This window comes from Nicotiana tomentosiformis, chromosome 7 (genome assembly GCF_000390325.3).
Source record: "Nicotiana tomentosiformis chromosome 7, ASM39032v3, whole genome shotgun sequence".
NCBI classification, from domain to species: domain Eukaryota; kingdom Viridiplantae; phylum Streptophyta; class Magnoliopsida; order Solanales; family Solanaceae; genus Nicotiana; species Nicotiana tomentosiformis.
The window spans coordinates 41,792,035-41,813,550 of record NC_090818.1 but is presented as its reverse complement, the minus strand read 5'-3'; the positions used below and the strand labels follow the sequence as shown (position 1 = coordinate 41,813,550).

At 39.8% G+C, this 21,516-nt stretch overlaps 1 protein-coding gene across 1 annotated transcript; it reads left to right on the top strand.

The window, feature by feature from the left end:
- The first annotated feature begins 6,621 nt into the window (after positions 1-6,621).
- On the top strand, positions 6,622-8,470 carry LOC138895523 (zinc finger BED domain-containing protein RICESLEEPER 2-like). The gene is made up of 2 exons (XM_070180223.1): positions 6,622-8,304; positions 8,420-8,470. Exons 1-2 carry the CDS (start codon positions 6,622-6,624, stop codon positions 8,468-8,470), a joined length of 1,734 nt encoding a protein of 577 aa, XP_070036324.1.
- The last annotated feature ends 13,046 nt before the right edge of the window (positions 8,471-21,516 follow it).

Sequence of the window (21,516 nt, the reverse complement as noted above, 5' to 3'; positions counted from 1 at the left end):
ACAATAATTTTAAAACTCCAACTTGAAACTACTCCACAATTTGAATGGATAATTTTTATTATATATTTTTATTTTTTATTATAGCTAATTTTATATATATTTTATTTTAAAATATTTGTAAAACTCCAACTTGAAACTACTCCCCAACTTGAATGTGTAGTTTTTGTTTCTTTTTTTATTATATATATTTTTATTTTTTTATTATAGCTAATTTTCTTTTTTTTCTTTTTTTGTTTATTTTATTTTAAAATATTTGTAGAACTCCAACTTGAAACCACTCCCCAACTTGAATGGGTAGTTTTTTATATCTTTTTTTATTACATATATTTTCATTTTTTTATTACATCTTATTTTATTTTTTCTTTTATTTTGTTTTTTATTTTATTTTAAAATATTTGTAAAACTCCAACTTGAAACTACTCTCCAATTTGAATGGGTAGTTTTTTTTCCTTTTTTTAATAAAGCTAATTATAAGATATCTTTATTTATTAATTTAAATAGAGTAACCAATTAATTCAAAATTTAATATTCAAAGGTTTTTTAGTTAGAAAGGGCGTAACCAGAACTACTCCCCAACTTGAATAGGTAATTTTTTTTTGTTTTTATTCTTTAATATTTTTTTTTTAACTATAGCTAATTTAATTTTTTCTTATTTTTGTTTTTAAATTTTAAAATAATTTTAAAGCTCCAACTTGAAACTATGCCCCAGTTTGAATGCCACTTGAAAATTATTCGTCTTAACAATGCCATTGTCTTCATTTTTGAACTTGGGAGCTCGGAAATCCTCCGGCCATGCTTCCAACATCAGTTACCACCTGCTCAGCAAGCTCGATGTGGAGGTCGGGGAGGTCGAGGTTGCCCTAGAGGGGGAGGCCAGGCTAGGTATTATGCTCTTCCGGTTCATTCAGAGGCAGTTGCTTCCGACTCTATCATCACAGGTATTGTTCCAGTATGTCATAGAGATGCGTCGGTATTATTTGACCCATGCTCTACGTATTCATATGTGTCATCTTATTTTGCTCCACATTTGGGTGTATCTCGGGATTCTTTGAGTTCCCTTGTTTATGTGTCTACTCCTGTGGGAGATTCTCTTGTTGCAGACCGCGATATCGGTCGTGTTTGATTGCTCTTAGTGGTTTTGAGACCAGAGCCGATTTATTATTGCTCAGCATGGTAGATTTTGATGTTATTTTGGATATGGACTGGTTGTCGCCCCGCTATGCTATTCTTGATTGTCACGCTAAGACCGTGACGCTGGTTATGCCAGGCTTACCGCGATTAGAGTGGAAGGGTACCTTAGAGTATACACCCCGTAGAGTTATTTTATTTCTTAAGGCTCAACGAATAGTTGAGAAGGGTTATGACGTGTATCTAGCTTATATGAGAGATGTCAGTATTGATACCCCTACAGTTGAGTCAGTTCCAATAGTGAGGGATTTCCCAGATGTGTTTCCAGCTGATCTTCTGGGCATGCCGCCCGACAGAGGTATTAATTTTAGCATTGATTTGTTGTCGGGCACTCAGCCCATCTCTATTCCTCCTTACCGTATGGCTCCTCCTGAGTTAAAGGAGCAGTTATAGGAGTTTCTTGATAAGGGCTTCATTCGGCCCAGAGTGTCACCTTGGGGTGCTCCGGTCTTGTTTGTAAAGAAAAATGATGGTTCTATGCGTATGTGTATTGATTATCGCGAGTTGAACAAGGTGACAGTAAAGAACAGGTATCCATTGCCTCGCATTGATGACTTATTTGATCAGTTACAGGGTGCCAGGGTGTTTTCCAAGATTGACTTGCGTTCAAGCTATCACCAGTTGAAAATTCGGGAGCCAGATATCTCGAAGACTACTTTCAGGACCAGATATGGTCACTATGAGTTTCTTATCATGTCTTTCGGACTGACCAATGCCCCAACAACCTTTATGCATTTGATGTACAGTGTGTTCCGGCCTTATCTTGACTCCTTTGTCATTGTGTTCATTTACGACATTCTAGTGTATTCCCGTACTCGGAAAGATCACGAGCAACACCTGAAGACCGTACTTTAGACTTTGAGAGAGAAGAGGTTATATGCAAAATTTTCTAAGTCTGAGTTTTGGCTAGACTCAGCGGCATTCTTGGGTCATGTGGTGTCAAGTGATGGGATCAAGGTAGATCCTAAGAAGGTGGAGGCAATGCAGAGTTGGCTTAGACCGTCATTATCTACGGAGATCCGTAGTTTTCTTGGTTTGGCAGGGTATTACCGTCATTTTGTAGAGGGGTTCTCATCTATTGCAGCACCTATGACCAGGCTGACCTAGAAGGGTGATCCATTCAGGTGGACAGAGGAGTGTGAGGAGAGCTTTCAGAAGCTCAAGACAGCTTTGACTACAGCCTCAGTATTGGTATTGCCTATAAGTTTGGGGTCTTACACCGTATATTGTGATGCTTCGTGGATTGGTCTTGGCGCGGTGTTGATGCAGGACGGTAGGGTAATTGCCTACGCGTCCAGACAATTAAAGGTACATGAGAAGAACTATCCTATCCACGATCTTGAGTTAGCAGCTATTGTTCATGCCCTGAAGATTTGGCGGCACTATATATTTCTGAGTCGAGTCGACTGTTGGCTTGTATGGTCTCTCGGTCTTCTCTTTATGATCGTATCAGGGAGCGTCAGTATGATGACCCCCATCTGCTCGTCCTTCAGGACAGGGTTCGGCGAGGTGATGCTAGAGACGTGACTATTGGTGATGATGAAGTGTTGAGGATGCAGGGCCAGATATGTGTGCCCAATGTGGATGGGCTTCGGGAGTTGATTCTTGAGAAGGCCCATAGCTCGCGATATTTCATCCATCCGGGTGCCGCAAAGATGTACCAGGATTTAAGACAGCGCTATTAGTGGAGGATGATAAAGAAGGATATATTTGGGTTTATGGCTCGGTGTCTCAACTGTCAGCAGGTTAAGTACGAGCATCAGAGACCGGGTGGCTTGCTTCAGAGGTTAGAGATCCCAGCCTATCATGAGTTCATCCGGTATTCCACGTTTCTATGCTCCGAAAGTATCATGGTGATCCGGCTCATGTATTAGATTTCAGCTCAGTATAGTTGGACAAGGATCTATCTTATGTTGAGGAGCCAGTGGCTATTTTGGACAGGCAGGTCAGAAAGCTAAGGTCAAAGAACATTGCCTCAGTAAAGGTTCAGTGGAGGGGTCAGCCGATCGAGGAGGCGACTTGGGAGACCGAGCAGGATATGTGCAGCCGTTATCCTCACCTTTTCACAGCTTCAGGTATGTCTCTATACTCGTTCGAGGAAGAACAATTGTTTTAAGAGGGGGAGGATCTGACGACCCGGCCGGTCGTCTTGAGAGTTATAGCCTCGATCCCCTATTAACTATTTCTCCCATATCTATTTTTTGCTATTGTGATTTGCCGGGAGGTTTCGTTTTAGTTGTTGGAGTGTTTTGGGACAGTTAGTCCCTAAACGGGAGCTTAAGCCTTAAGATTTAGACCGTAGTCGTAACTGAGTGAAGACGACTCCGAAAGGGAGTTACGTCGGTTCCGTTAGCTCTATTAGGTGATTTTGGACTTAGGGACGCGTCCAGAATGTGTTTTGGAGGCTCGTAACTCATTTTATGCTTGAAATGGTAAAAGTCAAAGTTTTGGAGATTTTGGCCGGCAATGAAAATTTTGATATCGGGATCGGATTTTGATTCCGGAGGTTGGAATAAGTCTGTGGGGTTGAATGTCACTTATGTGCAAGATTTGGGGTCAATTGGACGTGGTTTGATAGATTTCGGCATCGGTTGTCGAATTTGGAAATTTCAAGTTCTTTAAGTTTGAATCAGAGGATAAATCATGATTATAGCATTGTTTGAGGTGGTTTGAGGGCTAGACTAAGTTTGTATGGTGTTTTAAGATTAGTTGGTATATTTGGTTGAGGTCCCGGGGGCCTCGAGTGAGTTTCGGGTGCTTAACGGATTGAATTGAGATTTAGGAAAGTTGCTGAAGTTACTGCATCTGGTGTAACCGCACATGCGCACTTTGGGCAGCAGTTGCGGAGCCGCAGAAGCGGCTATGGAATCGCAGATGCGGATTTGGGCCTTGTCTAGCTGGGGCCGCAGGTGCGGCGAGTTGTCCGTAGAAGCAAAAGGGGACCGTAGGAGTGGGCTCGCAGGTGCGGCCCAGTGCTCGCAGATGCGGTCCCAGCCCATTTAAGTTGTTTCCGCACCTGCGATGGTTCTTCCACAGGTGCGGGGCCACATATGCGAGTAAGTAACCGCATGTGCGGTTTAACTGGCAGAAGAAAGGCCAAATCGAGGGTTTGATTCATTTCTTCATTTTTGGACTCGGGAGCTCGGAAATTAACGATTCTTTGAGAAATTTTCAGAGAGAGCTTTGGGGTAACGATTCCTAACTTGTTTTTGGTTGTATTTCATTAATCTATAGTTGTTTTCTCCATTTAATTTCGGATTTGGATTGAAAAATTGGGAAAATGGGGGGAAAGTTCCCCAACTGAATTTCATAGTTTTGATTGGGATTTGGACATCGAATTTGGATAATTTTTGGTACGACTGAACTCGTGAGTGAATGGGTGTTCATGTTTGGTAACTTTTACTCGTTTCTGAGATGTGGGCCCGGGGGGAGGGGGCCTTTTTAGGTGAATTTCTAATTCTTTGCTTTAGCTTTGATTTTAGTATCTGGATTAGTTCCTTGTAGATGTATTTGTGTTATGTAATTGATTTTGGCTAGATTTGGGCAGTCGGAGTGGAAAGAGAATTGTTTCAGATTGATTTGAGCTTGGTTCGAGGTAAGTGGCTTGCCTAACCTTTTGTAGGGGAAACTCCCCTTAGGATTTGGTACTGTTTTGATATGTGAGCACCGTGTACGTGAGGTGACAAGTACGTGCATGTGCTACTTGTTGTAAAAACCCGATTTCTGCTAAGTAATAACCTGTTTCCTTCTTTTTTGAGTCATATTAGCATGTGTAGCACCCTGTTAGATTAGAATAGCATGTCTACTTGCCTTAATTGTTTATCTGAACTCCGTGCAGCATGTTTAGTGAATTTTCTGTTTTTCCTTGATTTGTACTTAGTCTAAATTGTAGGATTTCGTGTTGTAGCTGTTGAATTCTATTGTTTGAGCTGTGTATTTACTTTTGGGACTACGAAATGGTATTCCGGGAGATCACCCTGTATATTTACTTTTGGGGACTACAGAACGGTATTCCGAGAGATCCCCCTGCATATTTACTTTGGGACTATAGAATGGTATTCCGGGAGATCCCCCTGTCTTGCATATTTACTTTGAGACTGCAGAACGGTATTCCGGGAGATCCCCCTGCACATTTACATTTGGGACTATGAGACGGTATCTTGGGAGATCCCCAGTTGCATTTCTGTGTACTGAGCTGTTATCCTTCAATGATTTCTTTCTCGTTCAATTTCAGCCTTTATTTTACTACGATATTTCATCCTGCCTTACTTTGTTATATATATATATATATATATATATATACCAGTAGGGCCCTGATCTGACCTCATTATTACTCGACCGAGGTTAGGCTTGGCACATACTGGGTATCATTGTGGTGTACTCACGCCCTTTCCTGCATATGTTTTGTGTGCAGATCCAAGTTCTTCCTACTAGCCTCGTTCATAGTTGCAATAGCTGCTGACGGAGACTTCAAGGTACATCTGCCCGTGCCCGCAGATCCTCGGAGTCCCCCTCTATCCCCCTATGTTCATTCTTCCCTTATTTCTATAGAAAATGATGTATAGAATAGTTAAGACTTCTTAGTAGCTTGTGACTTATGGTGTTTCGGGTCTTGGGAGTGTTTTGTACATTTCATAAGTTGATAATTATATACGCCGAGCGACATTCAGTTAGGGGTGTTCAAAACCGAACCGAAACCGAAAATCGAACCGCAAAAATGGCTTAATGGCTTATTGGTATCGGGTTAACGGTTTAACGGATGGGAAACGGATTGAAATATTTTTATTAACGGCTTATCGGTTTGGGGACGGATTATTCAATTTTTTTAACGGATAATCCGTTAACCCGTTAAGAATATATATGTAATATGTATATAAAATAAATAATAAAAATCTCTTTCTTATCGTGGGCCGTGGCATTATACAAGCAAAAGTGTTAAAACTTAAAAGTGTTTCTTTGCTGTCCACTTGTCCAGTACCCTTCTTTATCAATACTGCAAAAGTTTTAAAACTTAAAAGTGTTTCTTTACAGTTGTCCACTTGTCCAATACCCTTCTTTATCAATACTCTATTAGGCATTCAGATTTGAGACATTAGAAAAAGAAACCCTAACATCTAAAAGTGCTAATTTCAGTATTACACCCAGGCCCCAGCAGCCAGAGCAGCATACTCAGTGTCTCCCTCTCGCTAACTCGACTCTCTATCTCGCCTCTCCCTCTCGCCAACTCGCCAACTCGTCGTCTCGCCTCTCCCTGTCGCCATAGCTAGAGCCCAGAGCAGCAGATGGTAAGTTTCTTTTCTTGTTGAAATTCCAACTGTTGCCTTCTCTGCCTTGTGCTGTTTTGAGATCGATTTTGACAGTTTCTGTTTAAATATCTGTTAAGGAAATAGTTATTTTCATTCCTTTTCTTTTCTTGTTGTAGTGACTCATAGCATGGCTGAAAATATACAAAGTGATAAGATGATGGGTGAAAGTGGGGCTTCTAATTCAAATGCAATAAGCCAATCTGAAACAACGGAGTCAAATATAACCAAAAAAAGGAAAAAAAGGTCTATTGTGTGGGATCATTTTACAGAAATTATTACTTCTGAAGGGAGTACAAAAGCAAAATGTGACTATTGCTTTATTGAGTATTATTTTAAGACCAAAGACGGTACATCGACACTTCTTTCTCATATGTTTAAATGTCCTAAACGCCCTACTATTGTTGATAAAAAACAATCAAATTTAGGTTTTCAATCTGTTCCGGGAGGTAGTCAGGGTGACATAGCTGTTGTTACTTGGAAATTTGATCAAGAAGAGTGTAGGAAGGCGTTATGTCGTATGGTAATAGTTGATGAGCTTCCTTTCAGCTTTGTTGAGAAAGAAGGTTTTAGAGACTTTATGAAAGTTACGCAACCTTATTTTCGGATCCCTTCCCGTAGTACTGTAACTAGGGATTGTTTTGATCTTTTTAATGAAGAAAAGCAAAAGTTGAAGAGGTCTTTTATAGAAACGAAACAAAGAGTATGTATTACCACTGATACCTGGACTTCTATACAAAGAATTAATTATATGTGTATCACTGCCCATTGGATTGATAGTGAATGGAATATGCATAAAAGAATAATTAATTTTTGTCCTATTGTTAGTCATAAAGGAGAAGATATGGCAAATGGTATTGGTAGGTGCTTACGTGAGTGGGGGATAAATAAGATCTTCACTGTCATAGTTGATAATGCAAGCTCCAATGATGTGACAGTAAAAGAATTGTCTAAGCAATTAACAAAAATGGGAACTAATTTGATGAACGGTAATCACCTTCACGTGAGATGTATGGCTCACATCATGAATCTTGTGGTCCAGGATGGTTTAAAAGAATCTTCAGTGTCTATTGAACGTGTTAGGCATGTAGTGAGATATGTTAGGCAGTCTCCTGCGAGGTTGAAGAGGTTTCAAGAATATTTTGATGATAAACAACTCAATTGTAAAAAAACTTTGTGCTTGGATGTTCCAACTAGGTGGAATTCCACCTACTTGATGTTGCGTAGGGCTGTTGAATTTGAAAGTGCATTTTCACACTATGCATCTAGTGAAATTGGCCTAAGACATTATCTTGAGCATTCTTATATTGAAGTTGAAATTCCTACAGGTGAACTTTTGAGTAGTAATTGGGAGAATGTAAAAAGAATTATAAAGTTTCTTGAAATCTTCTATCTTCTTACTTTGAAAATATCTGGATCACGTTATGTTACATCGAATATTCATTTTCTTGAAATTTATGCGGTTGCTGTTTATTTGAAGCAATTGATAGTAAATAAAGATACAGTTTTAAGTGAAATGGCAAAGAAGATGAAGGAAAAGTTTAATAAGTATTGGGGTGATCCAGGGAAAATGAACAAGATAATTTTCATCTCATGTATTTTAGATCCACGTTACAAGCTCGAATCAGTTGATTATGCACTTGTAAAGATGTTTGGTGAAGATCCGGGGACAACTATACAAGCAGAAGTGAAGAAGTACATGACTTCATTATTTTGTGAGTATGTAAAGTCCAGCTCAAAAGGTGTCGTACTTTCTTCATCTTCAGATTGTTCTTCATTGGACACTTCTACTTCCGGGCTTTCTGGCAATCAAGTAAGCACCCAAAATACAGGACTTTTAGAATCACTAAAGCAAGATATAAAAAAATATAAAAGTGGGAGTGGAGGTGTGGATACTAAAACAGAGTTAGATAAATATTTTGGTGAAGAAACTGAGGATGACTCTAAAGAATTTGATGTTCTTCTCTGGTGGAAATTGAACTCAGCTAGATTTCCTGTTCTTGCGGAGATGGCTCGTGATGTATTAGCGGTTCCGGTTTCAAGCGTGGCATCCGAATGTACGTTTAGTATGGGAGGGCGCCTTCTTGATTCATTTAGGAGTTCATTAACTCCTAAATTGGTGCAAGCTCTAGTGTGTCTTCAAGATTGGCTTCGAAATAAAAAATTAAAACAACATGTTAGTGTAGAGGAAGATATTGATAAAATCGAGCAGCTTGAACAAGGTAATAATATTGTTACTATATTTGTTGTATATAAGTGTTGTGGATATGCTTATATTTATCACATGACTCATTATTTTAATTTGTTTTCTTCAGATTTAGCTAACGATGGAAAAGACCCTTCCGTAATTGACGTGTAGTATTAATATATCTGGTAAGAATTCAAATTGTAATGCAATGTTAATTAATATGTTAATATATTAACAACAAATATGAATTTTTAGATCAACAATTTATATAATTCTACTTTTAGCTCAAATTTTAAGGTGTATCTGCAAACTCATTGATCTCATTTTGTAAAGTCTTGTGCCCTCAAGCTGTTATATTTCAAGCCTGCTACTATTTGAGTTATATAGTGCTAGGTTGTTGGATGTTAGCAGTTTGTTATTTTTTGAATGCTATTAATAATGTAAATGGTTCTACCATTGCAGAGTGATTCCAAAGACTCTTAGGTTGTTGTTTGAACTTTGAAGCTGTAGAAATTGAAGCACTGTAAGGCGTTAGTTGCAGCAGTTGTATTTTGTGGATGTCTCCAATTGTTATAGATTTTATGTCTAAATTTCTATTTTATCTCTAGTTGTATTCTGGACTCATTTTGACAGGTGGCTAATTGCCATGTTAGGAAGTGTTAAGTGTTAATAGAATCTTCATTCATCATTATTATAAAATAGTTAAGATTTCAAGTGGTTACTATTTATGGATAGTAAATTAGTGATTAATAAGCATGTGTAAATATGTGTATAAAGTTTTGTAGTCTTTGTTATTTCTGTATATGGATTAATCACATACTAGCAAATAGTGATTTAAGCATGTGTAAATTAAATATCTTTACAACTTTGCCTTTAGATATTTTTTTATCTAGATCTTTACATATTAAATTAGTATTGATGTGATCTTTATGAAAATGGTATGTGCGTCATGTGCAATTGCATCAATTGCTCCAAATCCAATATTTGTAGTGAACTGAAAGTAGCATCAGTGGGCACTGGCAGATTTCTCTAGTGTTTAGAGGTGTCAATTTTGGTGTAATAACTAATAGGTTGTAACATGAAGGACCAAAATAGTCCTCTGTAATACAGATTGAATTAATCCGATAAATCGCCCGATAGCCGCCCAATAATAGCTAAACCGATACCAATCCGCCTGATATCTTATCGGGTAGCTAGCGGATTAATACATTTAAAACCGATAACCGATAAGTCGAACCGTTAAAAGTAAATAACCACCCGATCCGCCCGATAAGCAGCCCTACATTCAGTTGCTTATTTAGATTATGGTTACTGTTAGTTGTTAGTGTTCATGCTTTTATTTCATTTCCGCAAGGTGTTAGGCTTACCTAGTCGTAGAGACTAGGTGCCATCACGACAATTCACGGAGGGAGAATTTGTGTCGTAACAGAACGCGTAGGGGTAATCGCGTTCGCGAGAAAGGGTTTTTGGTTGTTAGATATTTGTGCTCTGCATTCGCGATTGAGGGCACACATTCGCGAAGGTTCGGGGGGCAAAGCTACACGTTCACGATTGGGACATCGCGTTCGCGAAAGGGAAAAGCTGGCATGAGATATTGGTCTTCGCGTTCGCGATGGAGCAAACGTGTTCGCGATAGAGCAGCCTGGTAAAGCATTGCGTTCGCGAGGCCAACCTCGCGTTCGCGAAGAAGAGTTTGGGTCCTGAGTTTGTTAAGCTTCGCGAACGTGAGGGCAGTGCCATATTCTCAATGAACGTCGCCTAGGCACTGTATAAGTTTGCAAAAATGGGTTTTGGCTCATTCTATCTCAAATCCTCCATGGGAGCCGAGGTTGGGGCGATTTTGTGGGAGCTTCTTCGTCACCCATCACTAGGTAAGTGAATTCTTCACATTGTGAGTTAAATACATGAATTATACATGGATTTGAACATGGAAATTAGTAGAAATTTGGTTTTTTGTAGAAAACTTAGAATTTGATATTTTTGGATTTTGACCACGAAATTGGACATGGAATTTGGAATAGATTATATATTTGAGTTAGTGGTATTTTGGGTAAAGTTTATCTTCAAATATTTTCGGAATCCGGGCAGTGGGCCCGAGGGTTGACTTTATTGACATTTTGAGCGGAGTTGGGAATTATTATAGATTGTTAAATTGTAAGCATCAGGGTATATTTTGATTGATTTGCACGTTGTTTGACTAATTTTGGAACATTTGGCTTTGAATTGAGGTGTTAGACAGGCGTTGGAGCCAGTTATGGCACTTCAGAGTGAGGTAAGTATCCTGTCTAACCCTGTGAGGGGGAAACTACCTCTAGGCGATATTTATTGTTATGTTCAACTAGCTATGGGTGCTACGTACGCACGAGGTGACGAGAGCCCGTACGTAGCTAAAATATGTTTATGACCGGGTAGACTTAGGATCTTATCATGTAATATTTGAATTATTTGAACTTATTTTGCTGGCTTAATTATTAAAGTTATAAACGAAATTGATTTAGAAATAAATATATGTATACTAAGCCAAGCCTTAACACTTTCAGTTGTGGGCGAGTTATTTGAGAAACGGTAAAGATTATATCCATTTTGTACTCATGTACGATATTGTAAACATGTGTCTCGTAATTCAGTAACTTCTTTCCTTTTCTTGTGAAGCGGGCCGAACGCCTCGGCAGTATATAGATGCATCTATAGATCATGCCGCACGTCCCTAAGTAGTGTACACATTATTCTGGATTGGGCCGAACGACCTCGACGGAATCATGCATTATATTGCTAGTAGTTCGAATGTTCACGAGATAACCTTCCACTGATGCCCGACATTTTATGGTATTCCTTATTTATTTGGTATTGACACTTGGCATTCTCTGAACTATTAAGGTGTAATAAAAGATCGAGAAATTTATACTTTAGAGGAAGTAATCAGAAAACTATGAAATTACATACTTACTCCACTATTGTTGTGAACTTCTTATCTGTTATGAATTATCATGTTATTTATTTGGACCTTTAGTAACTGTCGATGTCGGTCCCTCGTCACTACTTCTTCAGGATTAGGCTAGATACTTACTGGGTACGCGTTGATTTAGGTACTCATGCTGCACTTCTACACTAAATGTACAGGATCTGACAGGTTCATTTGGAGATCATCTTGGCACGCATGCGCATCTGTTGAGGAGACTTTATGGGAGCTGCAACCCAGGCTATGCATCACAGTCCACCGAGTCTCCATCGTACTATTTATTTTGTCCTGACTTATTTTCATTCTGGACATATGTTGTATTGTTTTTGTACTTCTTAGAAAATGCTCATACACTTGTGACACTAGGTTTTTGGGGGTTCCTTCAGGTTATTCTTTATTGTGGTTCGTGTCAATATTTTATTTACTTTGTAAATTCTATCTTATACTGTTCAATTAAGGAAAAAAATTATGATTTCAAATATTAAAATGAGTAATTAAATTAGTAAATCACTATTGGCTTGCCTGATGGCGGTGTTAGGTACCTCACGACCTATAGTGGATTTTTGGGTCGTCACATGCGACGTCGCAGAAGCGACCCAAGGGCCACAGAAGCGGAAGTCGCTAGGCAGAAAAAAGGGGAAATTCGAGGGTTTGAATCATAATTCATTTTGGGACTTAAAGAACTCAGTTTGAGGCGAAATTTCGAGGGACTTTCAGAGAGAATATTGGGGTAAGGGATTCTCACTCGTTTTTGATTAATTCAAATGAATCTACTGTTAATTCCATCATTTAATGGGTACTTTGGAGTTGGAAATCGAAAAAAATTGGTAGAAACTCATTTGGCTAAATTTTTGAGTTTGAAAGGCGAAATGAGGTTGGATTTGAATAATTCTTGTATGATTGGACTCGATATGGAATAGGTGTTCGATTTTTGTAATTTTGGTCAGGTTCCGAGATGTGGACCTAGGGTGACTTTTTGGGTTGATTTTTCAATTCTTTGCATGGATCGTAATTTCATTATTTTAAATTAGTTTCCTATAGTTATATTTATGGTATGAAATTATTTTGACTAGATTCGAGCCGTTCGGAGTTGGAAAAACGAGGAAAAGGCCTTTTAGTTGACTGATTTAGCGTGGTTTGAGGTAAGTGGCTTAATTAACCTTATGTAGGGGAAATTTCCCTTAGAATTTGGTATTGTTGTGATAATTGTGATATGTGAAAGCCGTATACGCAAGGTGACGAGTGCGTACACGGGCTAAATGTGAAATTTTTTATTTTTGGCTATGTAGTTTCCTTTCATGCTTTAATCGAGTTACTTTAACATGTTATAGTCACCGTATTTAGTCTAATTTCACATGTCTACTTGTCTTATCTCTTATTTGCAACTTTACCTATGTGTTTAGTTGAATTACTTGCTTTCTTCTATTCTATTTTCATTACTTAACTGTTGAATTCTTTATCTAAAATTGATATTCTTGGAATATTTGGTTGTTGAGTTTGGTATTGAGTTGCAAAGGTTGTGGTTCCTGTTGAGGAAAAGAGTAAGTTGGGAAATATCATTTTCTTGAGTTACTCTCTATTTGTTAATGTAACGACTCGACCAGACGTTTTGCTCTCTAGAACCATGTTCCCTTAAATAAGGCTCCTCGTATGTGCTTTTACTGTTTTATGACTTGCGAGGATGGTTAGTTCAGGGTTTTGAGGATTTCGGGTTAAAATCGGAACACTTGGTTCCATGGTTTGGCTTTAGAAGGCTAAGTTTGACTTCGGTCAACATTTTGAGTAAACGATCCCCAAATCAGGATTTGACGGTTCCAATAGGTTTGTATGGTGATTTCGGACTTGGGCGTATGTTCGGATCGGGTTTTGGATGACCCGAGAGCATTTCTGCGCCTAATAGTGAAAGTTGGCTCTTTGAAGGTTTTTAAGTTCTTTAAATTTGGTTTGAAGTAGGATTTGGTGTTATCGAGGTCCAATTGGGATTCTAAGTCTGGAATAGTTATGTTTGGTGTTGTTCCGAGTAGTTTAAGTATATTTCGGCGCGTTGGGAGTAAGTTAGAAGAACTTGAAGTTCATATTTTTGGATTCAGTTGGTTTGGGGTGCAATTCTTAGTTTTAATGTTGTTTTGTGCATTCCGAGAGTTCGAGCGAGTCTCTTTTATGATTTCAAACTTGTTGGTATGTTCGGGCGGGACCAAACTTGTTGATTTCAATCGGACGAGGCTCGGACCAAGCTCGGAACAAGTTTGGACTTGGGAGCAACAACTGAAGATTTCAACTTCTGGTGCGATCACACCTGCGGAGGTCCAGCTGCAGGTGCGAGCTCGTAGAAGCGAGCAAGGATCCACAGAAGCGACCCAGGAAGGGCAGCCCAAAAATCGCAGATGCACCCCACCCTCCGCAGAAGCGGGATCCCATCTGTAGAAGCGGGACCACAGAAGCGGGATCCCGTACGTAGAAGCGGAGCCAGCCAGCCAGGGCTAGGACTGCACCTGCAGTGGTTTTCCTCAGGTGCGGCGCCGCAGATGTGGCCCCAGGTCCGTAGAAGCGGAAATCGCTGGAGGCAGACCCTCATTTAATACGGGACTTAGGCATTTTGAGCTCATTGTTTTCATTGCTTGGGCGATGTTTGGAGCTCTTAGAGAGGGAATTTCACCTAACACTTTGAGGTTAGTAATTTCTACACAATGTGAGTTAAATACATAGGTTATTGGTAGATTTAACATATAAATTAGTGAAAATCATGGGTTTAGGTGAAAACTTAGGTTTTTGATCAAAACGGGATTTAACTACGAAAATAGTTATGAAATTTAGTAAAATCATATATTTGAGTTCATGGGGTTATGGGTAATAACTTCTTCAAACATTTCCGGAATCCGGGTACATGAGACCGGGGTTGAATTTTAGGAATTCTTCAATTAGGGTTGGGTAATCACTTTAATAATTAGGATCTGAACTTTTGAACATTTATTGACTATTTTATATAACATTTGACTAGTTTCAAGTCATTTGGCATCGAATTGAGGGTTTAAGCACAATCTTGGACCGGAAAGTAGGCTTTGAGATGAGGTAAGTCTCTTTTCTAACCTTGTAAGAGGGAACTAACCCCAAAGGTGAATTGATTTAATATGTGCTCCTATTTGTGGTGGTAGTGGTGGGGGGGGGCTACGTGCGCACGAGGTGACGAGAGTCCGCATGTAGCTACTAATTATGCTTATGTCCGGGTAGTTTAGGACCCAAATCATGTGATACTTGCGATATTTGCACCTTACTTGCTAATTTAAATGCTTAAATCATATCGGAACTTGATAAAGGAATTGAAAAAGGTCAAATTTTATTTACTTGAGTTTTTGACGGGTTACTTGACCGTTAATGAGAATTTATATTTCCTTGAATATTAGTCTCTTAATAATCTTTGAATCGATTATTTATTCAATATTTTCTCTTCTTGTGGAGCGGCTCGAACGCCTCGGTAATAGAATAGATGCTTCTATGATTCGTGTCGTTCGATCCTCGGCAGTGCATAATTTATTTACTTATATGTTGGATTGGTCCGTACGACCTCGGCATAATTTGTGCGTAATAATTCTTGAACCCAACCATAATTGATATTGTTGCATTGGCTTGAGAGATTAAATTGTTAAATGGTAGAAAATTAGTTAGGCCTTACTATTAGTGAAAGAATTATTCATTTGTTTTTGTTATTGCATTTTTAGTTGTATTTATATAACCATGCTTAGTTATAATTTCATTATTTTATTGTTAGCCCATAGTAAGTGTTGAAGTCGACTCCTCGTCACTACTTTTTTGAGGTTAGACAAGATACTTACTGGTAAATGTTGTTTATGTACTCACGCTACATTTATGCACTAATCATGGAGGATCTGAGGCAGGTGTATCTGGATATCAGTCCGGCGCGCATCCTTGACTACTACGAGACTTTGCAGTGAGCTGCTTTCTGAGCCCGTTTTGCAGCAGCCGAAGTATTTCTTTTGATTTATTTTCTGTCTGTTTCATTTCAGACAATAGTGTAGTATTCTTTTGTATATTCTACTAGTAGCTCATACACTTGTGATACCAGGTCTTGGAGATTTATGCTAGTAGATACTTGATGGTTTTGGGTTATTTTACTTATCTCACTTGCTTTCAAAATTTTTATCTCTCATTTTTATTAAATATTTACTTCTTATTTATGCACAAACTAAAAATCAACTATTTCAAATCTTTAAAAAGAAAGGATCGCAGAGTTAGTTCACCGTTGGCTTGCCTAGCGGTAACGTTGGGCGCCATCACGACCTATAAGAGAAATTGGGCCGTGACAACATGGTATCAGAGCACTAGGTTCATGTAGGTCTCATAAGTTATGAGCATGCCTAATAGAGTCTTGCGGATCGGTACGAAGACGTCCATACTTATCTTCGAGAGGTTATAAGGTGTTAGGAAACTACTCTTTCTTCATCTCCTATCGTGCAGTTGATGTTATACTAAGTGTCTTTCTCTTATTCTCTCACAGATGGTGAGAACACACATGGAGGATGTTCTAGACTCGAGAGTAGCTGCTTCCCCTGTTGCTAGAGGCCGGGGGAGGGCACCGGCCCGAGGTAAGGGACGAGGATGTTCCAGAGTGGCCCCATCTACATTACCAATAGATCTAGTAGAGGATCCCATTACTGAGGAGCAGTGCAAGGTGCCTACGGCAGAGCCAGCCCTGATAGATTTTATGTTAGCACCGGGCTTTCAGGAGGTTATGGCCCGTATGCTACGGTTCATGGATACTATGACCCAGGCTGGTTTATTTCCAGCAGATCCAGTCACATCTCAGGCTGGAGGGGGAGCACAGACCCCTATTGTAGCTGCTGTATATCAGAACCCGGGCACACTACCTATGGGCGGAGCCCAGCCAGTGGCAGCAGCCGTACCTGAGGCCAGATCAGCTGTGGTCGGCGAGCAACAGAAGCTATTGGACAGATGGACTGGACCGCACCCTCCTGTATTCGGGGGTGAGCGACATGAGGATTTCCAGGACTTCATTGATCGGTTCAGGAACAGATTGCACAATATGAGGATATTAGAGTCACACGGGGTGGATTTTACTACTTTACAGCTGGAGGACAGGGCTCGCAGGTGGTGGCAATCTCATCTTCTTGGCAGACCAACAAGTTCTCCTCCCTTGCCTTGGGATCAGTTTACACGCCTTTTCATGGATAAGTATATTCCACCCTCCCAAAGGGAAGAGTTGCAGTTTCAGTTTGAGCAGTTCCAGCAGGGTCAGATGTCACTGACCAATTATGAGGCGAGATTATTTGAGTTGTATTGCCATGCACTTATGACACTTCCTACTAAGGCGGAGAGAGTAAAGAGGTTTGTTGCGGGGTTGCACTCCAGTATTCAGGCCACCATGGCCCGAGAGATTGAGATGAGGACTTCTTACCAGCTAGTTGTGGAGATAGCTCGGAGAATTAAGGGTTATCGTTAGTGGGGTCGAGAGAAGATGCCGCGAGACAAGGGTTCCATTGCTTTGGAGAGTTTAGAGGTATGCCACCAGATCGTGATATCAATTTCTACATTGATTTGGCTCCAGGTACCCAACCTATATCTATCCCACCATATTGTATGGCTCCGAAAGAGTTGAAGGAATAACTTGAGGAGTTGATAGCAAAGGGGTTCGTTAGGCCGAGTGTATCACCTTAGGGTGCACCGACGTTATTTGTGAAGAAGAAATATGGGACTATGTGGATGTGCATTGATTACCGCCAGTTGAACAAAGTCACCATTAAGAACAAGTACCTGTTGTTGCGGATTGATGATTTGTTTGACAAGTTGCTGGGTGCTAGGGTGTTCTTTAAGATCGACTTGAGATCAGGGTACCATCAGTTGAAGATTCGGGATTCAGATGTTTCGAAGACTGCTTTCCAGACTATATATGACCTTTATGAGTTTCTAGTGATGTCCTTCAGCTTGACTAATGCCCCAGCGGCATTTATGGACTTGATGAATAGGGTGTTCAGGCCGTATATTGATTCGTTTGTCATTGTCTTTATTGATAACATTTTGATCTACTCGCGTAGCATGGAGGAGCATGAGCAGCATTTGAGAGTGGTGCTTCAGACCTTGCGGGAATAGAAGCTATATGCTAAGTTCTCCAAGTGTGAGTTTTGGCTAGATTCTGTAGAATTCTTTGGGCATGTTGTATCAGGCGAGGGTATTAAGGTAGATCCCAAGAAGATTGAGGCAGTTTAGAGTTGGCCTCATCCTACTACGGCGACTGAGATCAGGAGCTTCTTGGTGTTAGAAGGTTATTTTCACTGATTTGTGGAGGGCTTTTCATCTATTGCAGTATCTTTGCCTAGATTGGCCCAGAAGGGTGCTCCATTCCGTTGGTCCGATGATTATGAGGCGAGCTTCCAGAAGCTCAAGATAGCTTTGACTACTGCACCAGTTCGAGTGTTGCCTTCTGCTTCGGGGATGTATACTGTGTATTGTGACACTTCACGCGTTGGTTTGAGTTGTGTATTGATACAGGAGGGGTGAGTTATTGCATATTCTTCACGTCAGCTGAAGCCCCAAGAGTAAAATTATCCTATACACAATTTGGGATTGGCCGCTATCGTTCATGCTCTTAAGATCTAGAGGCATTATCTTTATAGGGTGTCATGTGATGTTTACACTGATCACCGCAGCTTACAGCATTTGTTCAAGCAAAGGGATCTCAATTTGAGGCAGCGCAGGTGTCTTGAGTTACTAAAGGACTATGATATTACTATTCTTTATCATCCTAGCAAGGCGAATGTAGTTGCGGATGCCTTGAGCAGAAAGGCGGAGAGTATGGGTAGCTTGGCATTTAATTCAGCAGAGGAGAGTCCATTAGCTTTGGACGTTCAGTACTCGGGTAACAAACTTGTGAGATCGGATATTTCAGAGCCCAGCCAAGTTTTTGTATGCGTCGTTGCCTAGTATTAACTATTGGAGCAGATCAAGGCTCGACAGTCTGATGATATGCACTTGTTGGTTCTCAGGGAGACGGTACTACAAGGTCGTGCCAAGGAGGTTACTATCGGTGAGGATGGTGTTCAACGACTCCAGGGTCGCCTTTGTGTTCCTAATGTCGATGGCTTGAGGGAGCGAATTCTAGAGGAGGCACATAGTTCTCGGTATTCTATCCATCCAGGTGCCACGAAGATGTATCGTGACCTGAGGTAGCATTGTGGCAGCGGATGAAGAAGGACATAGTTGAATATGTTGCGAGGTGTCTAATTGCCATCAGGTTAAGTCTAAGCATCAGAGGCCAGGTGGCCTTGTCACGCCCCGAGCTTGTGGGGTGGGGGTGGGGGTGGGGGGAGGGGGCGAGACCTGCACCCGGTGCCTAATCTATCATTATGTACCAACTTGCGACTAAGGGACTCTGAACATATAATGTCATACTTTGGCCATGGGGCCACATTGCAAGACAATTTGCGAAGCAAACTATAAAACTGAACGGAAACTAACGCTGACTAAACATCAATAGAAAGCTGGGCCGAAAAGGCAATCATAACTACTACAACTGACAAACCCACAAAATATACATACAGGGTCTACAAGTCGAACATACTGCACTAACTTACAGGATATATCTACAAGCATCTACTGATGGATGTACTGTGATCGAAACAAGGCCCCGACATACCCGTAACCCATATGCATATATATATATATATACAAGATGTGTACAAAACTCTAGACCAGGCAACTCCGAAGGACGTGGAGCTTACCGATAAAGCTGCACTCGGGCAACACCTACTGAGGAGGTCTACCCGTCTGTCTGCTTGTATGAACCTGCACGCATGAAATGCAGCGTCCCTAGAAAAAAGGACGTCAGTACAAAATTATGTACCGAGTATGCAAGGCAATAAAATAACTGAAAGCTGAAACTGAGCTGATAATATAATAACTGAAAGTAACTGGGAGTCAAAGATGATCTGGAGATATACTTACCTGTTAATACTGACTCAACTCTCTCAATATAGTAAGTAAAATAAATGTCCGGCCCTATAAGGCTCGGAATGTGTAACTGCTTTGCCGTAGTAGGCTTGCTCATAGGCGCTCGACCATACTAGGCTCCATGTCTCGGCCATTCTGGGCTCGCTCATAGGCGCTCTACCACAGTAGGCTCGGTATATAACTTACCATATGATTAAAGGTTGCCCAATAGGGGCCTGCCCACCATTTATAGCTCGATGATGGTTAAAATACTATAATATATATATATATATATATATATATATATATATATATATATATATATATATATACTTATGAGCCTCCTCTCTCTTGACTAGAAGAAGACAATACTCAATTGGATATAAAGTCTTGTGAATGTAAATGACATCGTTGTTGCTATTCCTAGAGTTTGTTGTTTTTGTAGTGAATCTAGACAAGGGCGCGTATATAATGAAAAACGGCTGTTGAAATATATTTACTTACACATTTGTGGACTTAGGAAATTTTTAATTATAGTGCTTGAGCGAGAAGGCAACTTTAAGTTGTTCCATAAACTTTATAACACGACAATAATAATACAAAAACATAACGAGGCCAGCAAAGATTTTATTTTGGAGGAACTATGTATATATGAGTCATAGAGTGGACAACTATAAAATTCTGTAATTGTTATAGACTTTCAAAAGGTTCCAACCACTCTTTTTAAAGTGATGTGGGTATTCTAGTAAGTAAATGGAACAATGCGCCAATTCTTTTTTATTCAATATTGGTAGTGGGAAAATACTCTAATTTATTAGATTAAGATAATATACATAAGTTTAGGAATACGAACTTCTCTTTATGCCTCATTATCAAACTCGTAGAATTACGAGATCATTCCAAAATGAAAGAAAGTCTTAGCCTTAACATACCTGGAGTAGAAAAAAATCCGTAGGATATTCTTGAGAAGGATTGCACTGTACTCCCTTAAAATTGCAAAAATCCTGTTGTTATTACGCAGTATAATTTCGTATGAATTCCTTTACTAATCCAAGAACTCTCGTTGCTATTATCATATGGAGTCTCATATGAATTTTCAAATTTCCTCCAAAATGAATTTTGATATCCATTGAAGACAAAGTGTAGGGATGACTAATACAAACTCCCCTTTCTACGTGTTTGCAAGAGATGGCTAAGAGTAGTATCCATGTGTCCTCTTAATTCAATTGTCTAAAGTCAAGAGTCACTACCAAATATTCCTCCACTTGCTGCCACGTGAGGGGAGGGGGGAGGGGGGGAGGGGGCTTTGTCCCCACTTACTAATTATCTACAAATCCTTAATTACATGATTAATCTCTCATTAAACTAATAATTAACCAATTACCCACATAATTAAGAATTATCTCAAATTACTTAAAATACTACTCACTTTTAACACACCTTATACGCCTTACTATCATGGTCATATGGTACCTTGTATGGCACTAGTCCATAAATACGGGGTATTATAGCTTGGACCGTATTTTACCCCAAATTGTCAAACTTCGACGAAACTCATTTTCTTCTATTTGTTTACCCTCTCTCCTTCACGAATTTACTCATCACGTGTTTGAAATAGCATAATGCTTATAATCCCAAAATAACCTTATTCTCGAACATAAGTCGATTAACTTACGATGAAACTTTAACGTACAAAAATGCGAGATGTAACATCTTTCCCCCCTGGATATGACCGTACTTACGATAGTTTTTTTTGCAGGTGCGACCTCATATGCGGCCCCAGGTCCGCAAAAGCGTAAATCGCTGGAGGATTAATGAGAATTTATATTTCCTTGAATATTAGTCTCTTAATAATCTTTGAATCGATTATTTATTCAGTATTTTCTCTTCTTGTGGAGCGGGCCGAATGCCTCAGTAAT